The sequence below is a fragment of the Eptatretus burgeri genome, chromosome 17 (genome assembly GCF_056783735.1).
Source record: "Eptatretus burgeri isolate ZD-2024b chromosome 17, Ebu_testis_v1, whole genome shotgun sequence".
Classification (NCBI taxonomy): Eukaryota; Metazoa; Chordata; class Myxini; order Myxiniformes; family Myxinidae; genus Eptatretus; species Eptatretus burgeri.
Window position 1 is genome coordinate 19,542,904 of NC_140977.1, and position 19,753 is coordinate 19,562,656.

The window sequence follows — 19,753 nt, forward strand, 5'->3', positions numbered from 1 at the left end:
GCAAAAACGCCCCAGGCGGCCCATGCTGACATGGCCCTCGCCAAGGTCGTGACGACCTTTCGAGCCAACCTCCCCCGGCACCATCAAACGCCTCTGGCCCACTCCCCCCAGGCAGACCCGACGTAGATAAACATTCCGAGGCCGGAAGCCCGCCGTCTGGAAGCCGTGGCGCCAGCCTTGATCGACCTTGGCCGGGGGCGCTGAACAGCGCCGCTGGCTGTATGCATTTAATGCTTCAAAACAACTCACGCACCACAATCAGTTGAGACGCCAACGCCCGTCCAAACGGCCTTGAGCGAACACAGAGAGCTGCGCTCGCAACCAGAGGTGGGGGTAACGCCGACCAGGGCACCAATCTTGGTCCTGAGTCGACCTCTGAGACCCACACGGCCGCTAGACGGGAGCAACTCCACTTAAACCACACTGCAATCATAGACTCGTTATAAATCACTACGAACATTATTCGAAGTATTGCAAACTCATTTTTCCGTACAGCGCGCTTTTTTGATAAAATCCCAGCACATGACAAAGCAATTACCTGCGGCCTGGGGCAACTGGAGGCCAATAAACCTTCTTTATTCGCCCCCACATCACATTGATCATAACACCAACTCCATTGACTGATCCCCGCCAAATCCACTTTCACACGAGAACTGCTGGCATTTATTTCAACAACGTTAAACTGCATCACTAGAGCAAGGAAAAACATATATGCCCTGAACAACAACCCACAACCCACATCACGAGTCCGTTTCTTGGTTGTCGACTTGATGTTGCGACTCGCGACTCCCTTTAACGCCACGGGCTCACCGCCACCTGTTGAAGCTGCCTGAACAACACTGACGCGCATTGCCTCACGAACCCTGCCGAAGCGGGGGAACTCATCGCGAACGAAACGCGGGAACTCATCGCGAGAGCTGATACGGCTCTCGCCGCTCCTGGAGCGCACATCACCGCCGCAGGCAGCAACGAACGGTCGCTCCCGCTGCATCGACGCGGCCCCCGCCGCCAGAGCCTCGCCCTCGGTACTCGACGAAGGTCTCGAAGAGAGCACTGGCACATCTGGAGGTACGAACCGGAACCCGTTCCGACCCAAAAGGGTCCGGCTCGCCGGGTCCGGCTCCTGCTCCGGCTCGCCGGCATCGTCATGCCCCGGCTGCAGGCTGATCTCCAGGTCACTGGGGTCCTGCTGCGGTGCCCCTTCGCTCCCGGTGCGACCGTGCTGCAGTGCCCCTTCGCTCCCGGTGCGACCGTGCTGCGGTGCGCGCCCTCGTCCCGCACCGCTAGGCGAGCGAGCACCCTGCGGCACTTGTGCCATCGCGCGGACTCCGGGCTGCGCGACCTGCGGCACTTGCGCGGTCACCGCGTGGCCCTCGGGATTAGCCGCCATGCTCCAGCTGGAGCTACTCATTACGTCCTGGCCAGCAATGGCGCGGACATCCGTGAGTGTCTGCTCGACAGATGAAGCAGTCGCGACCGCCGAGTCGAATGTGATGTCGGTCAACTGTAGGATGGCTGCTCGCAGACCAGAAATAAAACGATCTCTGAACCGTGCCGGACGCTCCTCTGTCGTGAATTCGCACGGCACAGCCGAATGCGATGCGCGGCCAGCACGAGTGGACTCAATTCGACACCCGATCCGTGCCTCGCTCACTTCCCCCCCCCCCCTGCGACTGATCTTGTCATCTCCGGATCAATTGCAAGCAGGTTTCGACCCGGGACGGAAGGATCGCCTCGCACACTGCCATCTATGACCGTAACAATGGGCGATGACCCTCTGCCCACACACCGTAGACGACCTCGAGAGCTCAGACCGCCGTCCGAGTGATTGCATTGCCACGCTCGCCCACGACCCGCGCCGCAGACCGTGCGCATGGCCGTGCGTGCCTGGCCCATCGCGATGACCCCTAGACCATCTGCTGTGCCCCGACCATCGAGACCTCGGACATTCTCCAGAGCTTGCGCGACGTCCCACGCCGCGTTCGAGCCGAAACGCGTGTCCTCGACAAAACGAACAGGAAAATGAACCAAACGAACGAACGTTGCCCACTCGACGTGGCCGAAGTCGATTCCGCCGAAGGCGGGCACGCGTACATTTGCCGTGCACCGACCCTCTGCCATGTTCGCGCTGGCGAGACCTTTGGCTCCGTAGCTTGGAACCGCACGGGTCATTTGCCGCCCTTACACACGCCGATCCGAAGATCCTCGTTCGCCAACTGTACTGTACTGAAATAGGAGATGCTTAGCAGGCAGACACGAGCGGAAGGACAGTCGAGCCGGGCTGTGTTGTACCAGTGCGAGCGCGGGCGTACTCTGCCAGGCGGCTCCCCTTTATTCCGTATTCGGCACACTCACGAGCCGGGCGACTCCAGTATTACTACGACGCCTCAGACTGCGCGCACACCCTATATCCCTTGCAGATACGATAACCACCACGACCACTCCTCCAATCATCACGCCCATCATGCATCATCATCATGCCCCTCCCCGTAGGCCCGCAGACTACACCACAGACATAACAGGGACTTTCAGGAAGGAAAGCAGGGAATTTGAAGGAGGTGGGTTTGGGGTGGATAAGTGGGGGCAGAATAGATCGAGGTTTTGAATTTTTTGGATTGGGGAAAAACAGGAATGAAAGAGTGAAGGTGTGTAGCGATTTGTGATTTTGGTAGTTTTACCAGAAGGGGGCTGCTGGCGTACCTTGAGCGCCCTGCAGAAAGATATTGCAAAGATATTGCGGAAAGGAAAGAAAGCGGATAAAGACATATTGCAGAAAGAGCAGGGGGGCAAGACCGGAGAGAAGACAGTAGAAGACAGAAAGACCACCGACCTGCCTGCGGTGAGAGAGTGAGAGGCCCAAAGACTCAGCCTCATCACGGGAGATACCAATGATCCTAAATGCCTTGGTTTCCACAACATGAAGCCGAGAAAGGTAAGAGGTAGGAGCACCAGCCCAGAGGTGAGAGCAGTACTCCATGAGGCTGCAGACAAAAGCTTTGTATGTGGTCAGGAGCTCAGGTGGGCCAAGGATGGACTTTGCATGATGGAGGATTCTCAGTCGGCGACTGGCTTTGGAGGCCAGGTTGAAAATGTGGCTTGCCCAAGAGCGATCATGGCAGATAGTGAGACCCAGAAGCTTGAATGAAAGGATTTCTTCCAGAGGATTGTTGAAACAGAAGATAGGGGAGGGGAGGGGGGTCTGGACGGTCCTTTCAGAGAGACATCGTGAGAGTGTGAGATTTGTCAGGATTGAAAGACATGTTCCACATGTTGGACCAGTTTGTGATTTTACCCAGATCTGCAGAGAGAGAAAAAGCTGCTGCTTGCCGGTCTGAGGGATGACAGATGGTACGACAGAGGGTGGAGTCATCAGCAAATTGATAAAGAGGATTTTCCAGAGAGTCAGAGAGATTATTGATGAAAACCAGAAAAAGAACAGGGCCCAGAACACTGCCTTGACTTGACAGAACACTGCCTAACAGCCCGGACAGGAAGAGGTGATGAGAGAACTCCATTTAGGGCCACACGTTGACTGCGACAGGAGAATAAGGTTGCGATCCATAATTGCAGATGGCCTTGGATACCATAGGAAGAGAGTTTGGTGATCAGGGCAGGGTGCCAGACTGTGTCAAAAGCACGTGATATGTCTAAGGACATGGCTCTGATTTCATGTCTGGCATTGAGTACCTCCATCCCTTGCTGGGAGAGCAGAATCAGCAAATCCAGGGTAGAGTGACCTGGTCTGAAACCAAATTGATGATCGGAAATCAAGCCATTGGAGAAGAGGAATAATTTAATGTCTGAAGCGATGATGGATTCCATCACCTTGCTGATGATTGGGAGAAGGCTGATTGGTCTGTAGTTGCAGGGATCTGTTTTTGCACCGTTTTTATGCAGGGCGGTAATGTTTGCTGATTTCCAAGCAGAAATGAGAAGGTGAATAGAACAGAGAGAGGGTGAGCAAGAGCAGAGGAGCAGGTTTTTAGGACATGTGGGCTGATGCCGTCTGGACCGGTTGCAGAATCTGGGTCGAGGTTTGACAGCAAGCTCTCCACTTTGCCAGAAGAAAAGGACGCAGAGTCCAGGGACAGTTGGGTGTGACAGGGTAAGGTGGGTGCAGAAAGCAATGGGTTTCGGATACAAGATTTAGATGCAAAGACCGAATTTAAGCATTCAGCCTTTTCACGTGCGGTATCAGCAGTGCGGCCATTTGAGGTAAGGGAGGCGATGGAGGGAGAACACAGCAGAAACAGATTTGATTAGACACCACCAGGATTTGGAGGAGTGAGAGAGGTTTGAGAGCTCTGACTATAGATTAGAAAGATGATGTTTTCTGGCTCTCGTGAGGGTAGACACACACTTGTTCCATTTTTTATTGAAGGAACTGAGATTATCCTCAGTTGAGTTTGCTTTCCACGAGGCAAACACAAGTTGTTTCAGGACAACTGCCTCACCACAAGCGTCAGTGAACCATGGGCGGGAGGAAACGTAGGACAAGAGAAGACGAGAGGCGATAAATCAGTGCATGAGAGAGAGTAAGTTTCTTTGACAAAATTCCAGGATGAGTTGATGTTGGAGAAAGTAGCGATGGGAGACAAGTCTAGAAGTTTGATGGCTGTTTGGAGACCCTGCCAGTCAGCCTGAGTGAAATGCCAGACTCGACGGCACTGAGGTGGTTCTCTGATAACAACCAGAGAGATGTCCACTTTGACAAGCACATGGTCTGAAGAACCGATTGGAGCGGAGGAAGAACAGCAGATATTTTCAGGGAAATTTGTCAAATCAGATCCAGTAGAGATGGAGTACCATTGGTTGAGATCTGTGTCGGGAAGTTGACCGATTGTGTCAGTCCCAATGAGTCACAGAAGCCTTTTGCTGAAGTGCCACTGCAGGTGAGAGAGGTACCCACACCCAGCTAACTGGCATGGTGATGATTGAAGTCACCACATATGAGGAAGAGAGAGTTCGGATGAGAGGATAAAAGTTGCTCCATGTTTTCGGATAGTGAGGTGAAAATGGAGTCATCGCTGTTTGGTGGATGGTGCAGCACACATTTAAACATGAGGTGGGAGTGGAGGGGAAGCCGTAGCCAAATGTATTCCTGGGGGGGTGTGGGGGAATGAGGGCAGTGCATGGAGGGTGAGGAATTGAGTCTTTGATGAAGCGAGCAACTCCTCAGCAGGACGAGGCTCAGGTCTGTCATACAGGAAGGGAGAGTAACCAGCGAGAGATACGAGGGAGCCAAAGATGTCTTCCGGGAGGAAAGTTTCTGTGAGGCATATTATGTCTGGTTTGTCAGTGGCAACCTGTGTGGAAAGACCTGTCAGGTTTGAGCGACGGCCCCAGATATTTTGAGGCCACACTGTTAATGAAGAGGGAGGGTAGGAGGCTTTGGGTGCAGGGAAGGGGAGGGGGATGGTCGGACAAGGGAGGAGGGGGGGTAAGGAGAGTTGTTGAAAGAGTGTGGGGGATTGCAGAAGAGCTGGGAGAGGTGGCTGGATGAGGAGGAGAAAAGGCTCTTTGGTTCTGGGTTGAGGTACAGTGGGGAGTAAAAAGAGAGGGGGCAGAAGGCAGTTGAGTATTTGAGGAGGTAGAGTGAGGAGATGGAGGAGAGAGGGCAGGGGAAGGAGACAGCTTTGTGGATGTGATGGGGGGGCAACTTTGAAAAGGGGGATTGAGTGGGGTGAATGGAGGGAGAAGGGTGAGTGTGGAGAGTTGTGGGAGAAAGGTGAGAGGGGAGTATTTTTTGTGTGGCGTTGTGGCTTTGCTGTGGCTCGATGTGAGTTCTTCCACAGTTGCAGGAATTTTGAGGTGGCACAAGTATGAAAACTCTGTGACAAGCTCACATCAGCTGCCAGACTGGTTCAATCACTTATTGGCGAATCGTCAGTGATAGCGTAGGAGGAACTTTGTTCTCTGGCGGAACTTCAAAATTCAACACTTGGTTCTTGGCCTGCAGCATTGGTGAAATTAACCTGCTGGTCTATTCATTGTCAATCTGTTGACCTGCCACACTCTGTCATTTAGTTTTCCATTTGGATTGTTGTTGTTGTTGTTTACTACCCCGGACAGTTCTCTCGAACAGGCCTGCAGCACTTCCAAGAGTGACCTAGAGATCCACCACATCCCGGGTGGTATACCCCACCTTCATGAAGCCAGGGCCATGACAGAGTTAGAGGGAGAGAAGAAACAGAGACAAGAGGGAGTGGTCCGGTCTATGGGGACTGATTGGGACTCTGACCCTGACTGAGCTGTCCTGACGAACCTGTGCGGCAAGGAAGATTGGGGAAGATTTGGCCCCCGACTAGCATTGGGCGGTACAACCACCGCGAAGAGGCATCCCCAATAGTTGTTCCATGAGGATTGACTTTCGAGACCAAAAAAAACCAAAAAATTCATCACATGTTGTGTCGGAATTGTATATAATTTGAGAAATAATACAGGTTGGGGAAAAAATATTTTTCTTACCTTGTCTTTTTTGTTGGTTGTGATTTTGGGTAGTGGTTTTCCTCTTCTTCCTTTGAATGCAGCACAAGGCTGCATGTAGCATCATTGGCTTCTGGCACAGTTGGTTAGGGAAGGAATTTAGAATTTGGCCTTGGTGACGGCGACAGCTCGCCGACTATTCTCCCGTTTCATGTCCATCTGAAGGAGGGCGCACACATTGATGGATCACCCTGCCTGTGAAACCCGTAGCTTTACTCATTGTTGTGCAATGGCGATTCTGGGATGACAGTTTATAGCTGGGTCGGAATTAAAACCCAGGCGAGACAGCGTAGAAGTGAGTGTGTGTAACTCAAAGCCATCCTGTCAGCCTGTGTGGTGGTGAAATTCTGACTGAAGTTGTGATTGGGCAGGAAGCATCTCATAACTTTGAGGCAGTTTGTGCAGAACACAATGCCTTCATATCGGAAGGCTTTGGCACGATGTTATTCCTGTGGGGAAATGTTTTATTTTCTCTTCTCAAAGAAGATCTCAAATCACTGATTTCAATGCAATATTTATTTAGCTATTTTAAGGGTATGAGACCAGCTCTGAAAGTGATTCAAGACTGACTGCGTTTAATAAAAGTTACTTTTTCCAGATTTATTTGTGAAAGTGGAAGTGAAAACTGAGCACGACATTGGTACCAACCTGGATCTACAAAAGCCTAATGATTCTGAAGCTTCCTTCTTTGAACGCCATCCCCTTGAAGGTTTGTGTCAATGCCGATACATTTTGCTTTGGACGTGGTGTGATGCTTAACTCTGGTGTTAAGGAAAAAAACCCTACATTTTGATTTCATTGCTTCAAGAAATAACCATGAAGGTACATCATTTTCTCAAACATCCCTCATCTCTTCCATCATTAGGTGAAAGATTTGAGTCAACAATAATGTACCTGGTTGTACACCCTGTTAATCTCAATTTGTTCTGTCATTAAATGAATTGAATTAAAGAATTGCACCCTTTTTATTGATTTATTTTACATGTTTTGTGTATGATATTGGCTGGTGGAAGGAACAGGAAAATAGGACAGACAGGAAGGAAGGAAACAGTAATGTGACAATAACAGGGTGTGGTTGATGGGTGGAGATAATATTGTGGGTGGGGAAGGAAGTGAATGGCATGAAATGGTGGAGAATCGCTTTAGAGTGCAAGTCAACCATTTTTGGCCTGAGGAGCCCACTCTATGTATATTTGTGTTTGTGTGTGTGTGTTGTATGTGTGTGTATATATGTATATATATATATATATATATATATATATATATATATATATATATATATATATATATATATATATATATATATATATATATATGTTGTTCGTCTTTCGGCTGCTCCCGTTAGGGGTCGCCACAGCAGATGATCCGCATACTGATTTGGCATAGGTTTTACGCCGAATGCCCTTCCTGACGCAACCCTGGTCGCCTCTTACGACACTGGGATAAGGATTGGGTTTCGCCATGATTCGGGGCTGCCCTACACCCTCTCACAACGCGGCCCAGTGCAGAGCTCCCATCCTCAAGCGATCCGCAAATCCAAGCCTCTGAGTAGCCGGATTACAGGCGCACGCCACTACGCCCGGTTATATATATATATATATATATATATATATATATATATATATATATATATATATATATATATATATATATATATATATATATATATATATATATATTTCTATATATATATATATTTCTATATATATATATTTCTTCTTCTTTCGGCTGCTCCCATTAGGGGTCGCCACAGCAGATCATCCGTATGATCCGCATCGTGATTTGGCACATGTTTTACGCCGGATGCCCTTCCTGACGCAACCCTGGTCGCCTCTTACGACACAGGGATATGGTACACCTATTTTAACCAGGGTATACACCAGCCCCAGTATACTGGTACTCATTTCGCCAACCTCGGAAGGATGACAGGCTGAGTCAACCCCCTGGTGTATTAATTCAGTGGCCCAACGGGGCTTGAACTCAGGACCTTTTGGATCCCAAGCCGCTGCCCAAACCACTGCGCCAACACCAGGCTTTCATATATGTATATATATATATATATATATATATATATATATATATATATATATATATATATATATATATATATATATATATATATATATATATATATATATATATATATATATATATATATATATATAATAAACCCCCTGAGACACCGATGTTTTTAATGGTGTGAACAAGTTTTGGTACATCATGGGTGATGAAGGTTGTGGTTGTAGTCAAGTTACATTGAATATGTCTGTGTAGTTTCAGAGAAGAAAGCAAATACATATTTTTGGGAGCAATCCTCCCGTACACCCTATTAGACCCCAACTTCTTTTTAATGCTGTGAACAATCTTTGGTACATCACGGGTTTTGAAGATTGGAGTCAACTTTCATCAGAATTGTGTGTGTAGTTTTTGAGAAGAAAGAAAATATCTATTTTGGGGGGCAACGCCCCCCCCACACACACACACACACACACACACACAAACCCTCTTAGACCTCGATTTTTAAATATTTTTTTAATGGCATGAGCAAACTTTGGGACATCACAGGTTATGAAGGTTGTGGTCAAGTTTTATCAAAATTGTGTGTGTAGTTTTGGAGAAGAAAGCAAATACATATTTGGGAAGCTCCCTTGCACCCCCTTAGACCCTGAATTTTCTTATTATATGTCCTGAATAAACTTTGGTACATCACTGGTGATGAACGTTGTGGTGAAGTTACATCAGAATTGTGTGTGTAGTTTCTGAAAAGAAAGCAAGTACCTCTTTTGGGGGGCAACCCCCCCCCCCAGAGACCCTCTGAGACCCTGATGATTTTAATGGTGTGACCAAGCTTTGGTACATCACAAGTGATGGAAGTTGGGGTCAATCTTCATCAGAAATGTGTGTAGTTTCTGAGAAGAAAGCAAACACCAATTTGGGGGGCAACCCCGTACACCCCCTTAGGGCCCGACTTTTTTTTATCTTTTTCTTTTTTTAAACCCAAACATGTATTCTTATAAAATTGTATTTGCACAAAAGACACATGACCATCATTCAATCCGGGGAGAAGAATAAGACAAGAAGAACTGAGAAGAAAAGAAAAGTACGGAGTGTGTGGTCAAATCCTTCCCTCACCTCACACAGCTCAATGGGGTTGTGCCAGTCCAAATGTACAAGTCTGGAAGGGAAAAGATGGGGAATATTGGTGGTGGAGTGGCAATGGGATGTGCAGCTGCATTTCTGATGCATCTGGAACAAGTTGGCAGATCTCTGGCGTCACCGGTGTGCCAACGGCAAGCAACTCCGTTTCCTCCAGAGCAAGGTTCACAGGAACGCTGTTTCTGGTGCATTCCATTCACTCAAGCTGCTTAAGTTCCATGTCATACTCTCCACATGAACCAAGCCACGTTCTGGGCTTTTCATACAGCACTGCTCACAGCACAAGTTTTAAGGCGACTCTCCCCGTACACTCCTGTCTTCTTCCTCCTCACAGGATATCACTTTTTTCATCTCTCTCATGCGAGCATCTGTCTCATAGGGGTGCATCCGATGGGGGCATGTCCATGATCCAGTTTGTGGAAAATCTGCCATCTCTGAGACAGCCTCCCCTCCACGCAACCAAGGCAGCAAAGAGGGCCCCCGCTCCCTCCCGTACGCACAAAAATTCAGTCTGCAGTGCACAGTTTCATGCATGTGAGATCTGCCAAAGTTTATTACGAATGAGAAAAGTGTTGCACTTCGTGCCACGCACATGCATGTGAGGAGCGCTGTGTTTCACCACTAATGCATTAAGTGCCATGTTTTCTGCCACAAATGTGTAAACTGCATGAAGGGACAAAGTCAGATGCGGTGAAGGTAATCCGATCAGTCCGAAGGTTTAATGACCTTAGGCAGACCACGGTACGACCGACTGGCTGTGTGGTTGAAGGTAAGACTGATAGGGTGAAGGAGGGATTGTTGAAGTTAGGTTTGGTGAAGGGGATTATTGGTGGATTGAGAAAGGCAGAGGGGGGTTGTTGGATCAGACCGGTGTGGTAAAGGTGTTGAATTGAAGTTTGGTGAAGGGGACTATTGGTGGATTGAGAAATGCGGGGGGCAGGGGGATTGCTGGAACGGACCGATCGGGTGAAGGAAGGGTTGTTGGATTGAGGTTTTTTTTTTGAAGAGGTTTATTGGTGGATTGAGAAAGGCAGAGGGGGGAATGGACTGATGGGGTATTAAAGGAAAGATTGAAAGGAGCAGAGGGTGGAGGCAACCATGTGGCGCTGCTCACACGAAATGATCAGCGTGGCTGTGTGGATGAGATCACGTGGACTGATGACGAATCCATTATCTCGTTTGGAGTTTGATGTTTTATCATTATCTCGTTTCCCAGACTCTCCGCAGTGATGCAACGAGTCGCTCACATAGGTCTCGGGATCGTACATGTCACTCGTGCTGCATGCTGAAAAAGCCTCCACGGGTGTGATAGAACCTGCTAGACCATATCTCGGCATCATATTTTGCACTCGTGAATTATGTAGCGAGGATGAGGGCGTACAAGCATTCCCCGTCTCCCAATCGATGAACAATTTTCAGGACTTTGCCGCACATGAGACAACAACCTCGATCACATGACACGTCTCTTGGAATGGAGCACCCACTCGCATTGGCGACTCATCCCTTGCGTTCTCCGTGCATTCGTGCACACGTCCATTATTCCAGCAAGTTTGTTCCATTTTGTCCCCGAGGCCACCAATGTTACCATGGTCACTCATCCCTGTAACCATGCCCCTCCGCTATTAACTACGCCCCCAGCATAATAACCAGGCTCCCAGCATAATAACCACGCCCCATGTGTTTTGACGTGTCCCTGTGATGTGTGTCTTTTCTGGATGTACAGTCGGCAGGTATGTCTACATCACACACGGAGGTGGTACATGTGGGTGGATTTGAATCTGTAAGGACCCTCCGTGAGTGTGTGCATTGCATGCCTGTTACAGGCACCATTATGGCCAAGTTTGATCACATATCTTATGGAATTTTTATCAGGTTTTCCTTTGTCCTCGTGATTGTTTCTGAAACATTTGGTTACCGGGTGTGCTTCATAAAGGTTATTTGTTTTTCTTTGTGAGTTTCAAAGCAAAATATATTTGATACCACCCGATTTCTGAGCCCTTTTCTATATCAACGTATTTTCTTGATTACCCAACCAATTTTTTTTCCATCCTTCACACGCAGCTGTTTATAAAGATTAATGTTTATGTACATCTCCTTGAAATGTCTATTTAAATGCAACGTTGTTTTTCGGTGAAAGCTATTCAAGGTTTTTGGGTTGTATACAGTACATACTGCAGTCAGTAATCGCACTGACTTCAACCTGCCGATTCTCTAAAAATTACCAATATCGGCCAAGTTTGTGTGTGTTGTTCGTAAAGCATAACATAATGCAAAGCATTTTCTTTCTGCTAATTCCCCTCCTCCCCACCCCACCCCCCCCTCTATGCTTCTCTCCATCACTCCCTGTCTCTGTCTCTCTCTGTCGCTGGACGTGTCTGGGTGGTGATTATGTGTGGATGGTGATTTATCTCCAGGTGGCATTTGTCTCCTGACACGTCCAGGCTGTGTTTATGTCTGGGTGGTGTTTGTCTCTGGATGGAGTTTGTGTCCAGGCATTGTTTGTCTCCGGACCTGTCTAGGCTGTTTCTGTTTGTTTCCGGACGGTGTTTGTCTCTGGACGTGTCCAGTCGATGTTTATGTCCAGACGGAAGTTTGTCTCCGGATGTGTCTGGGCGGTGTTTGTCTCCAGACATGTCCAGATGGTATTATGCCCAGACAGGAGTTTGTCTCCGGATGTGTCTGGGCAGTGTTTGTCTCTGGACGGCTTGGCTCCAGATGCATCTGGCGGGTTTTGTCTCCGGACTTGTCCGAGCTGTGTTTGTCTCCAGACTTGTCAGGGCGGTGTTTGTCTGGGTGGTGTTTGTCTCCGGGAGGTATTTATAAGTATGCCCAGTAGAAAAAGGATTTCAGACGTTATTTTGTTTCCACCTTCACCGTTATTCAATGCAGAATCATTTTGATGAGACAGCGTGAATCGTAATTAATGCTCCAACGCACGTCTGCCTTCCCTTCCTCTCACCTCACACTGTCTTCCCTTCCCCATCCTCCTCGCTCCCACACCCGTCCTCACTCTCCCCCCTCTATGTCTCTCTTACCCCTCTTTTTCTCCCCCCTCCCCCCCCATTTTAATGTATCTATCAGCAAAGTGATGGGTGCTATTTCCTCGATACAGAATAAATCTTTAACATTGTTTTCTTCCAAGGAATATCCCAGCTATCAGACTGTCAGTCAGAGCCAGCTTTCCGAGCAAAAACAAGCAGAAATATATTCGGAGCGAGTGATGGTGTCTTGGATTTATGCATTAATGACTAACACGTACCCTTTATGTATTGCACTGACTAACTTGAATGCTTTATATTATGGTGAAATTTCATTGCAAGATAGCCTGAAATTTCCCTTTGCTAACGCTGCTAGTTTTGGTCCATAATCAGCAACTCTGCATGTTTAACCCTCGTCCTACCAGCAGGGATCTTTCTTTTTGGACTCCCGGCATACATTTTGATGTTTTATTTCTACATTAGTGTAACAATGTATTTCATTTTTTTATTACTTTGTTTACCTACATGTGCCAGTAATCAATATTGTTGCGAATTCTGGCCCATCCGGCATGCGAACGACCGCGTGTAGCCAAAAGTAGCCGCCTCGCCCACCGGAACGGACAATTCAGTGGTGACCCTCCGGGAACTACCGCCCGGAGCCAGTCACGGGTGGGGGTTTAACCTCACCACAACTCAGTCCGCATTCTACCAGCGCGAAATAGGGTCCGATCGCCGAATGGTCGATTTACCTAAGTACTTGCGCGAGTAGCGTACCGAGGAGTTGTGCCATGCCACAGGTCGATTCCGGACACGAACCGCTTAAGCGGCTCATTCTGTGCTGCAGAGATAACCGAGCGGAGTTATCGTCAACCTCGATGGTTCAGATTATTTACCGGGCGTTTTAAACCCACTATCAATCCCTTACATGATGCAAGATGGAGATTCAATAAAAGGAAGGAGACGAAGCATTACGGAAACACGGAAGGCACGTATATTACAGTCAAGACAAATTTCAACAAATAACAGTCAAGACAAAAGCAATACGACCGAATAAAAGGGCAATTATTCACAACACATACAGTTCTACTTGTCGGGACTCGGCGCCACATCATTCATTCCAAAAAGCAAAGGAAAGAAAGCCGCCCTCACAGGCAAGGAGGCAGACAGGTCCGTGGACCAAATGTGCGTGGAACCTGGAGGAGCGGCCAGATCCACGACACCGAGAAGGTCTTATCCGCGTCCTCATGACGCGATGGCGGGCAAGCCGCAATGTCCGCGCCGCTGCGCCCCGACTCCGTGCCCCTGGCGTGGTCGGCGAGCCCTCGCCAGCGTGCTCCGTGCAAGCAGTTTGGTTGGCACCACGTTTAGGGTGGGGGAGGAACGGGGCCCCCCGGCACTATCTCAGCACGGATGGGGGGGGGAATTGCTGATGCTCAGGGAGAGGGGAATGGCTGGCTGGCTGGCTTGGATCCCACGACGAGATGGCACCAACGACGAGACGAGTGACCCCCACACCGCAACCTCGATGCCGACCGCCGTATTCACTCGACTCAAACTCGAACTCTTCACTCGCCCCGACCAGCCACCTGCAACTTTTTGAGTCGCCTTTTGCTCGCGTCTTTATAGACCGGAGGAGGAGCCTATATGCAAATTTCAGGATCAAAACGCGATTGGAGGCGGGGCCACGCCATCCTCTGTTCAGCCATTTGTGCGGAAAAAAGGGGCGTGAACCTCTTTTGATTTGAATTCCTTCCTGAAAGGAATTCACATTCATCGCGCTTGGAGGCGGGGCCATACTGCCCGACGCTCGCCCATTGGACGGAGAAAAAGGGAGCGTGAAGCCTTTTTGATCCGAATTTCTCCCTTGGAAAGGCCGCCATTCGCGCTCGCGGCTCGATGCGTTCGGCATCAATTACCGAACGGGCCCTGGACAGCATGACGTTTGGTGTTGACTGGTGGTGTGGTCGATGGTTGTAGAAGGAGATAGGCGAAGGTGGTGGGGGATTTGCTGTGGTGGTTTGGTGGTTGGCGGGCGTCGTTTGGGAATGGCGGTGAAGCGATGTTTGCGGGATAGAGTTGTGAAGGTAAAGGTAGTGGCTGTTTGCGTTGTTGGTGGGTTAATGGTCCAAAATAACAATAGAGAAAGAAAAATGGCTAACTCAAAGCATCGCAGCCCAGATGAATCACACATATTCACTCTATACAACGGGTTTGGGCTAACTACACATGAACTTACCGATATATCTCACCTGAGGACTCTTTATGGTGCTATGCGAATTTCCACAACCCTAACAATATATATGATTTTAAGATGCCTCCTTGCTGCACAGTTACAAAATATCCTTTCTGGCGTCCAAAAAGACCCCAGTTGGTTTTGTTCAATTTTTTGCATGTATGATTACTTCATTTGATATGTGTCGAGCAAGTCCTCCAATTGTTTTTATGCTTATATTTGTTTACTTTTTCACTAAAACATCATCCAATCAAAATAATTATGTTTCATCATTGATGTGAAGCTACAGTGGATTGAGTGAAATTTAGTGATTCTGAGTTGAGGTCAGAAATGTCCCCAGTTCGTTGGTTAATTTTAGATTTTATATTTATTTTTATTTTTCTTATCTTTGTTGAATTTATCAACAAACACCATATTTAGTCATTGATGTGAAACTGGAATATTAATTGAAATTGAATGGTTTCTGTGTTGGGGTCCAAAAAGACCCCAGGTGGTAAGATTAGGTAATAAAATATTAAGAGTATTCAGGACGAGGTTTAAGAGGGAGAGAAAAATCACAAAGTAACCAAACAAACTCGTTGGAGTCTCCCTCTCTGTTCATCTTAAGCTTTTTTTTCATTCCAAAATTTAAGTGAGGATGTTGAAATGTCGAGGACGAGTTTGAATGTTAGGTCCTATTGTGGTGGTTAATTTTTACGTTTGTGCAGTGAAACAAATAAATACATACGTACGTGTTAGCCTTTGGTATGTTTGTCAGAATAATGTTTTGAGAATTGAACAGAATCTGATTTTTTTCACAGGTAATGTGATGTTGTATTTACAGGAAAATCCACTGAATCTACAAGTGAGACTGCACCTACCTTGATGAACGGTGCAGACACATGCCCACAGGATTCACCAACTGAAACAAACAAAAATACTTTTTACAAGCAAGACAAAATAAATGACGAAATGTTTGCACCACATAATTTTCACAAGGCTCTTAAAGAAAAGAAAGAGAAACACCCATGCAAATACACAAATTGTGGAAAATCGTTCAAATGGTCATACAGCCTTAAAATACACATGAGAATTCACAATGGAGAACGCCCATATAAATGCAAAGTTTGTGAAAAATCTTTTACTCTGTCATCGAGACTTAAAGAACACGTGATAATTCACAGTGGAGAACGCCCGTACAAATGCACAAATTGTGGAAAATCCTTCAATCAGTCATCTAACCTTAAATCACATGAAAGAATACACAATGGAGAACACCCATTTAATTGCAGAAATTGTGGAAAATCCTTCATTCATTCATCCAGCTTTAAGATACACATGAGAATTCACAATGGCGAACGCCCATTTAAATGCTCAAGTTGTGAAAAATCTTTCATTCAGTCATCTCACCTAAAATCACATATGGGATTACACAATGGTGAACGTCCACATAAATGCACAAATTGTGGAAAATCCTTCAATCAGTTATCTCACCTTAAATCACATGTAAGAGTACACAATGGAGAGCGCCCGTTCAAATGCACAAATTGTGGAAAATCCTTCATTCATTCATCCAGCTTTAAGGAACACATGAGAATTCACAATGGTGAACGCCCATTTAAATGCTCAAGTTGTGGAAAATCCTTTATTCGTTCATCCACCTTAAAAAGACACCTCAGAGTTCACAGTGGAGAACGCCCATACGAATGCACAAACTGTGGAAAATCTTTCAAACATTCATTTGCCCATAAAATGCACATGGCAATTCACAATGGTGACCACTCATACAAATGCACAAATTGTGGAAAGTCCTTCATTCGGTCATCCACCTTAAAAAGACACTTCAAAATTCATAATGGTGAACGCCCATACAAATGCACAGTTTGTGGGAAATCCTTTAATCAGCCAATCACCCTTAAATCACATGTGAGAATTCACAATGGAGAATGCCCATATAAATGCAAAGTTTGTGGAAAATCTTTTAATCGGTCATCCACCTTAAAAAGGCACATGGCAATTCACAATGGGGAACGCCCGTACGAATGCACAAATTGTGGAAAATCTTTCAATCAGCCGTGCACCCTTAAATCACATGTGAGAATACACACTGGTGAGTGCCCATACAAATGCACAAGTTGTGGAAAATCCTTCATTCAGTCATCCACCCTTAAAAAACACGTGATAATTCACAATGAAGAACGCCCATATAAATGCACAAATTGTGGAAAATCTTTCAATCGATCATCCACCCTAAGAACACACATGAGAATTCACAATGGTGAACGCCCATACGAATGCACAAATTGTGGAAAATCTTTTAAACGATTATCCACCCTTAAAACGCACATGACAATTCACAATGGTGAGCGCCCATACAAATGCACAGTTTGTGGAAAATCTTTTAATCATCCGTCCACCCATAAATCACACATGAGAATTCACAATGGTGAACGCCCATACAAATGCACAGTTTGTGGAAAATCTTTTACTCGGCCATGCACCCTTAAAAGGCACATGGCAATTCACAATGGCGAATGCCCCTATAAATGCACAAATTGTGGAAAATCATTCAATCGGTCATATAGCTTTAAAACACACATGAGAGGTCACAGTGGAGAACGCCCATATAAATGCACAGTTTGTGAAAAATATTTCAGTGTATCATCGAGCCTTAGACATCACATGATGATTCACAGCGGAGAGTTCCCGTACAAATGCTCAAGTTGTGGAAAATCTTTCAATCAACCGTGTCATCTTAAAATACACATGAGAATTCACAATGGCGAACGCCCGTACAAATGCTCAATTTGTGGAAAATCTTTTAGTCAGTCATCCAACCTTAAAAGGCATATGGGAATTCATGATGGAGAACACGGATTATAAATAAATGCACAGTTTGAGGAGAATCATTAATTAACTCATGCCACCTCAAAAGGCATTTTGACAATTCATCATGGACAACATGTGAAAAGCTGTTTAATTAATCATCTAACTTGAAAACATAAAATAACGAGAATAGCACTCGGTGAAGCACATACTTCCTCTGGGCTGAACAGTTTACGTTTTTTTATCCGAATGATATGGTGGATCTGCATCTGGACATTAACATAAATGTCCACTAAATTATCACATACCCAACCTCTCCACCAAATTTCTTCCAAATCCGTCCTTACGGATTACCCATGACGTATACAAAACTTACCCAAAACGTATTCGACGTGTGCCAGCATATTCGCCAAACTTTTCATACGTCGACATATGCTGGCTAAAACGTCAAGGTGTGACAGCGGCTTGAATCGTCGAGCGGCAGCCTTTTAATAGGCTACGCCACGTGATCGTCGGCGATACGCTGTCGCGCTATGCATAAGTTAGACTATTTTTGGGCATAAGTTGTGAACGCCGACAACACGCTAGCATTCGTTGGTATAAGTTATCTATAAGTTATCGAAACATTCTGTGTACGTTACTAATACGTTATGCATACGTCCAACTCGTTATGAATACACTATTGTACGCCCAAAACTGAAAAAAACATCAATAGTTCAGCGTACACCAGCGTTTTAGATCAATTTTGATACGTTGCATACGCTGGCTAGATCGTCAAGGTGTGACAGGGGCTTTACGGGGGCTGAACGCGTTGACGCTGGTGCGCAAGCGGTGCCGGGAGAAGGAGTACGATCACCATTTTTCCACGCTGCATGCTCGAGCTGGGTGCTCAAATCCGTTGACATTGGCTTGTCACGAGCCGCATTCGTGCCTTTGACACTTTTCCTCTCGTCCATGAGGCATCACCAAGTACTTTGTGTCTTGTCTGCATGCTGTCTGTGTCTTGTCTCCATGTTGTCTAAGGTTTATCTCGCTGGGGTTCCCTTCGAAACCCATAATCCGTAGCTCCCTATTTAAGAGCGAGTTATAGATTAATTATAACGTTCATGAATGTTTTGCTTGTGTCGTGTTCCCCGATGTGTCCCCAATAAATCTGGCTGATTCATATGAAAGTTGCCGCCTTGAGTTTATTCTTGCCGTGCTGAGGAATAATTGTTCGATTAGTATTTAAAACCAAACGGGCTACGGACTGGCAGACTTCGCTCGGTCTCTGACAAATCCAGTCTGTAGCCGGGGTCTATTTTCCCACTGGTATGGCCCAGGTGTACGTTGGTATTGTGATCCGAGGCACGTGACCCGAGGCCTGTGCCGAGCTATCCGGCGTTATAACCCCGGAGATTGCGGTGCTGTTAAGTGACACCGAATCTTCAACATTTGGCTGTCAAGAGTGGGGTGTGAATCCCACCACTCGTCCGAATCTATTACAATATTATGCTTTCTGAACACCACACACCACACACACACACAACACAACACAACACAACACAACACAACACAACACAACACAACACACCACAACACCCCACAACACCACAACACACCACACCACAACACAACACACCACAACACAATACAACACAACACACCACACCACACCACACCACACCACACCACACCACACCACACCACACCACACCACACCACACCACACATGCTTGGCTGCAGTTTGGCTACACATTACCGACTGCAGTACGTACTGTGTACAACCCAGAAACCTTGAGTAGCTTTCACCGAAAAACAATGTTGCATTTTATATAGACATTTCAGGGAGATGTTCACAAACATTATTCTTTATAAACAGCTGCGTGTGACGGGTGGGAAAAAATTTGGCTCGGAAATTTAGAAAACATTAATATGGCAATCCGTGTGTGCTGTATACATACCTCCACCTTGGAGTAACTGTCAACTGTATATCCCGATCGGGACATGATCGGGACATCGGGAATTGTACAGCTCGGTAAGTGGCTTAAGCACTCAAATGGAACGCTTGGCTTGGCAAGCGATTACCAATTGCTGTCGATCCAACTATGCACCC

At 46.8% G+C, this 19,753-nt stretch overlaps 1 protein-coding gene across 1 annotated transcript in view; it reads left to right on the forward strand.

Moving 5' to 3' along the window:
- LOC147009478 (uncharacterized) overlaps positions 1-18,830 on the forward strand; it is a 39,422-nt gene extending 20,592 nt beyond the window's left edge. The window contains 3 exon segments of the mRNA XM_085861813.1: positions 7,085-7,195; positions 15,677-17,709; positions 17,712-18,830. Of these exon segments, the coding sequence (XP_085717939.1) occupies positions 7,085-7,195; positions 15,677-17,709; positions 17,712-17,732 (2,165 nt within the window). The 3' untranslated portion in view covers positions 17,733-18,830.
- The last annotated feature ends 923 nt before the right edge of the window (positions 18,831-19,753 follow it).